General features: G+C 43.8%; 1 protein-coding gene across 1 annotated transcript in view; it reads left to right on the top strand.

Moving 5' to 3' along the window:
* ADCY8 (adenylate cyclase 8) overlaps positions 1–6,293 on the top strand; it is a 218,934-nt gene that overhangs the window by 126,940 nt on the left and 85,701 nt on the right. The window contains exon 8 of the mRNA XM_024741236.1: positions 4,027–4,224. Within this exon, the coding sequence (XP_024597004.1) occupies positions 4,027–4,224 (198 nt within the window). The remainder of the gene's footprint in view (positions 1–4,026; positions 4,225–6,293) is intronic.

Genomic DNA, 6,293 nt, shown 5'->3' with positions numbered 1-6,293 from the left:
AAACAAATAAATTAAAAAAAAAAAAAAGAGCTAGTGAAGTCTTAGGGCCTGTTTAAAAAAAAAAAAAAAAAAGTAGGTTCTTACTGTGTACATAAATTTAAAAAAAAAAAAAAGATTCCCAAAGGAAAGTCTTCTGGTCATAAACCAAATGATGAGCTTAAGAGGATTTATGATTTCCCCCACCCCATTCAGATGCAGTTTACAAACGGATACGTGGATGATAATTTTCACCAGAACCCCCAGACTCACAGGCAAGACCTTATGATCAGAAACTTGGGTTCAGAAGGGACTCTGGTTTTCATTTGGGCTTTGATCTGTGTTAAGCACCTGTGAGTAAGGAAGTAATTGAAATGCCTGAGGGGGGCATGGATCGCAGTTAGGATAAATCACCAGGCTGCAGTGTCTTTTCGTGAAGAGATTCAGACATGAGAGGCCCCCTCAGCTGCAAACTTTGATTTTTCCCAACATTGCTGCTCTAATCTGACCTCCGAAATGTCTGAAAATGCCAGCTAAAGAAGTGAATATACACATTTAGTACTGTATTTAAATTGTTCATAAGATATATATGATACTTATTTGAATATATGTTTCAATGTGTAATTGAATTATAATTACATTCATCATCATTGATATTCAATTATTCTCAGTCATTTCCCATTTCCTTCCATTTCATCCATTATTTCCCCCTATTCTCTTGCCGGTTGCTTAAGCTGTTTATGTGAAAGAACAATCTCAACATTTTGGGAGGTCAGTTTAAGACCGGAATCGTATTTGAAAGCCTATGCTACTTTTTAACATGACTCTGATCTCCCTCACACGAGTCCTGTAAGTCTTAAAGGGAGAAAACCATATTCTATTGAGAATAGCCTGTTGCATCATAGACTCTAAACAGGCAGATACGATGTGTTACACGTTTCCCAAATACTGCTTACGGGTGAATCGCTGTGAGGATATCAGCTTACGGGTCTTTAGTGTTAGCAGCGTTATCTTACTGGAGGCCAGCACATGGTGAAGTCATCTCAGTGGCCATGACTAGTGGAGACGGAGTATCACAAATAATCTCAAACTACAGTATCCCCCAAAGCCATTCATACTTTTCAGGGGTGCACTGGGGGTAAATGAAAGCAGATGGTTTCTCTTCCTGATTCCAACCTGCTTGACTTACTGAGTTGATGCTGGTCTTCCCTTGAGCGTATAAGTCCTGAAGGTGTGAGGTAGGCTGAGAGAGATTGCTTGTCAAACAGCAGGTATAATTGTCATATGTAATTGACAAATGATCAGAAAAGGAATGGCTGAGCATGGACTACCTGCATTAAAACACTAGGGATATAATTGCAAGGAGTAAAAATAATTGCTTGGGCAAGAGAAGCGTTCTCCATCTTAGCATCATGGACATTTTGATGCAAGGACTCCTTCCCAGCTCTTAATTGTAACCTGGTGGCAACGAGGAAAGAAAGAGAGGTGCTTCCAAGTTTATCCCTCACTTGAAGCAGCCACACAGACAGTCAACAAGGGGCAGGGGAGCTCTGAAAGTAGGAAGTTTTATTGGTCTCTGCCTTACAAAAGTGGTCAATGGCACAGGCACTCAGGAAGCAACATCTATTCCTGGTTTTCCAAAGGTCTCCCTACAGACTGCAGTCAATCCCTGATAACATTTTCACCAGCCCCCATCAATATGAGAAAAATGGGGACATTCATTAAGTTAAATGCATTCAGTGTAAAGAACAATCCTTTGTTTTGAGCTTATGTCATTCTTGTTTTTAAAAAACATGCCCTTTCTTTTATGAAATGGTGGTCATATAGAGGGTTGTAGCTGTGGCAATCACTGCAGCTACTGCTATAATTTATATAAATCAGTCCAAAAATATTTTTGAAACTCCCCTTCTCTGTGAAATCCAGAGGTCTAAGAGCCATCGAAGGCATGAGGGACTGGTAGAGTGGAAGGCACAATTTAGCTCAAAGAAGGAAAACTGTAGGAAAATAAAAATTACAAAGAGCGAAATTCCTCACTGTGGATCTATGTAGATAGTGAGCTGATTTCCTCTCCTTTCCTGTCAGATCCCAGCTCCAAGCATTTTCCAGGAGAGCATTTTCGCATCTCTAAGCCAGAATGTATGTCCAAACGAGGGCAGCTTGAGTGTCTTTTCCACCTCCTCTCCAAGGTAGAAGACTAAATTTTGTCATTTTCCAAACTATGTGGAGAGAATTTCTGCCCCAGAAACCAATAGGAGATCCACAGAGGGTGGGCTCCAGTCTCTTTCACCTTCTGAGACGCTGTTCTAACATCATTTAATCCCAGGGCTCAAGCCTTCTGGCCCTACATGGACCCTGCTGTTCAGTTTGCTGGAATGTTGGTCCCTGTTTCCCTCTCTGCTCCAGCTCTTCTTCTCACCTCTCATCCTGCCATACCTCCCCCTAGCATCTATCTTCTTCTCTGCGGTAGCCTCCTTCATACTCAGGGCTGAAATTAACTTCAATGCCCTAAGAGCATATACTTTACTTTTGCGTGTTGGCACATGGAACTCCATCCTTTATCCTGGGGCTGGAGAAGAAGGTTTCCATAAATTCTACCAGTGATGAAGCCCTGCTCAAGAATTCTTTAGACTTTGAATTTAGATTCCGTTGAATATCTCCATGAAGCTTAAAAGGAAGAGTCCAACAGTACCATAGGAGGAATACTTATGGAATGGGCTAGAAGTCTCCATGAGAGCAAAGCCCCCGACTCTGGCTCTGGGGTCAGAGGATCTGACCTGGCTGCAGAAAAGCTGATGGCTCGTGAGCGTGATTCTCTGAGGCTCACAGGTACATGAAGGGTTCAGGCAGAAGGACCTCCAAGATGTTCTGTCAGCTCTCACAGGCTGCCATTTGGTGATTACACCATCTTATCTCAGTCTAGCCTATGGTCTAACAGTGGCCAAGGTGAGAGGCTGGCAGAGGAATGAAGATGCAGTGAGAGTGTACAGAGGCAGAGTTTTCTCTTCCCCTTTACAGATGTACAGCATCCTGTACCTCTCCCCAAGGAAATCTTTTGAGGAAGGAGATGAGCATCATTGTCGTTATATCTCTCCAGCTCCAACTCCCATGTTTTTGGTTGTCTTAAAAGAAGACATATAAAGACATAAAGAAGACATATAAAGATATAAAGAAGTTGTCTTAAATTGGAGCTGTGAGTGAGCATTGCATTTGGCTAGATCCAGCCAGTTGATCTTGTCACCTGCAGCTAAATTGCCAGGAGACAGAGTCCTCCCTGCCAAATCTGGTGTGTCTTCATAAGCCAGAGCTGTTTCTGCATCCATGTGGCCACACCCAATGACCAACCACGGGGGCTGTGCCTTTCCCCAGCTCCTGCTGTTTAACCTGTGAAATGGTGAGAGGCTGAAACTGCTTTTGCATTTTTTTGCCTAAAGGAAATTAAACACATATATCTATGTGAAGATATAGATATATAATGGTCTGTGGGGGAAAAAACGTTCGTCTAGTGTAAAAATCTAACAATCGTTATCAAGTTTAAGGAGCAGATCCTGGCTCATTTGGCTGTTCATGGGGAATGCTAAAAAAGGAAATGCAAGCCATTGGTCCCCAAGCCTCTCCACCACAATTAAAGGAAAGACCACATGGAAATGTGGAGTCTACTTGGTTGGAGAGGATCATTTCCATGGACTTTTCAGATCTGTTTTCCTTTCTGCTATTTGTATTGGTTTTCTTTCTCTCATGCCAGGGATGTGCCTGGTTAGAGAAAGGGTCTTTTAACACGTCCAAGCCGACAACTCTCCAAATACCTGAACCAAGGGAATTCAGTGCACCTATGCAGAGGAAAGAGTAATATCCCTCTTGATGTGCTATTTTTGCCAGGTTGTGTTTCTCTGAACCAAATGCTAACTTATCAACTTCTGTAGGTTTCACTGAATACAACTGCATGGATTGCTATTACTGTTTGCAATGCAACCTAATCTGAACACATTGCATTTCTTTTTAATCCAAAGGGGACTAGCAGGTTTATTGTGTTTGCATGTGCTTTCCCCCTAGACTCTGGCTGCCCTAACAAGAAATTCAATAAATCTACTTCCAAACCATCTTGCACAAGCTTTGCATGTCCAGTCTGGGCCTGAGGAAATTAACAAGAGAATAGAACATACCATCGACTTGCGGAGTGGCGATAAATTGAGAAGAGAGCATATCAAGCCATTCTCACTGATGTTTAAAGACTCCAGCCTGGAGCACAAGGTAGACCTGGGTCTCCATAGTGGCTCTTTCTCTGGAATAAATTGTCGTAAATATTCATGGGACTGGAGAGAGCCCAGGGGCTGTGGTTTTGGTTGGTGTGTTTGTTGTTTGGTTGGTTGGTTTGGTACTGTCTTTTCTTTTTCTCTTTGAAAATCATGAGTAGACTGAAGGCCATGTAAGGAGATGCTGGTTAGATAAAGAGAACCTCAGCTTTGCTTTTTAAGGAAAAGATGACGGAAAGAACAAAGGAGTACCTTCCACTTTGAGATTATTAACCCAAATGTCATTAGCACCCACTTGCCTTTGATTGTAGGTGAATCTGCCACACTTGTAACATAATATATGAGGGCACCTGATAACCTAATGCAAGCATTAATGATAAACACTGTCTCTCTTAGATTGGAGACACCTGTTTTCCCATTTTCCCAGTCGTCCACTGCTCAGACCCCCTGATGTAAGGCACAGTAGGTGGGTTGTGGATTCAGAGTTGGGTTCGAATTCCACCTCTGCCACTTCCTTGCTAGGTGACCGTCAGTAACTGAAGGATTCTGTGAGCACAAAGTCCTCTCTGTACAATGAGGATGATGGACGTGCCTCCCTCTTAGGTTATGACGAAAGGCTCCAGGCAATGCGTTGATCAGATCAACTGTTCAAAAGTAGCCCGCATTACCATACTGCTGATGACTTTTTTCCATGCCCCTTCTCCCAGCCCAGCTCCAAACTGCGGAGTGTGGTGGGGAGGTGGTGCTGTCCCTGCTTAACTGGGCTGCTCTTTTGCACGGATGGAGGCTGACAGACCTTCTTTGACTGAGCACAGGAGGTGCTTGGCATCTGCAGGAGCTTCCGGCAAGAACAGCAGGGAATTTGCAAGCAAATTTCAGGAGTTTGATTCTATACTGTGCAAAGCTCCAGCGAACAATTTTTTGTGAGTCTAATCAGCTGCCTGGGAGATTCCACTTTCCTAGGCTTGGAGAATTCACACTTCGGTGCACATGCGTTATTCCCAGCGAATCTCTTTGATAAACTCCCTGAAGGTTGCAAACTCCAAAGTACTATCTTCACCTGTGATTGACCATTTGCAATGTATCACGTCTATGTACTAACAAAACAAAAGGAAAAGAAACATTTTGCCTGTTCAACAGTCCCCCTCAAATAGCAGGTGGACTTTTCTTGTTAGTAACATAACTAAGGGCTTATCGTCCAAATTAAATGCATTTTCTTTCCTGCTTGCTACATAGAAGGAGCTAGGAAGAGCAGGGCGGTCTTGCAAAGAATCTTATCAATGAGCCTGTGTAAATACCTGTGTCCAGAGCTATACAAAACCCTTTTTATTCATTCTTGCTAAGGAGGTACTTGCTTCACTAATGACCTGACCCTTGCAGACTTGAGATAATTTCTAATGTGTTTTATTCAGTAGTGTCTGGCCCGCACCTGCAGGCACCTGGTGTTGGAGGGGGGATGGATCTAGGGGAGGCACAGTGTATCTGAGGTTGATTTCTGTGACCAGCTTCTAGGAGAAGCAGAGGGCAGCATCCTGGATGGACATGCAGGGATGTGACCGCTAGTCCAGCTTTGCATCACCTAGCGTGTGCTCTACGTCATGTAGGTTACGGGAGTGAAGGCAAGTGGGCACATCAGCTAATGGTCACTCCCCTCGTGTCACAGAGACGGCCCTCGTGACTCTTGCTCCGAGACCCTCTCCAGGGGCTGCGTTACTGCTGAGCAGGGGATATATCAAAAGTCATAGTCAGTGGGTATTTACCAAATACCAGGCACTATTCTAAGCGGCTTGCACATATTGACTAACAGTGACAGTATGAAGTAGATGTTATTAGGAGCCTCATTTTATACTTGCTGAAACGGCGACATGGAGAAATGATTAGGTAGCCTACCCAAACTCGAACTGTCAGTAGAAGGGCTGCGATCTGAGCCCACTGTGACCCCAAAGCCAGTGCCCTTGTCTGTTCATGACACTGCCCTTCCCAGGAACCCTGGGGACTTGCTCTCCCAGGCCCTTGTCTGAAGAGGACAATCCTATGCTAGCTTCATCCTCTTCTCCTTGAACTTTG

The sequence above is a fragment of the Neophocaena asiaeorientalis genome, unplaced genomic scaffold, assembly GCF_003031525.2.
Source record: "Neophocaena asiaeorientalis asiaeorientalis breed wild unplaced genomic scaffold, Neophocaena_asiaeorientalis_V1.1 scaffold177, whole genome shotgun sequence".
Lineage (NCBI taxonomy): Eukaryota > Metazoa > Chordata > Mammalia > Artiodactyla > Phocoenidae > Neophocaena > Neophocaena asiaeorientalis.
This window is presented reverse-complemented; position numbering and strand designations above follow the sequence as displayed.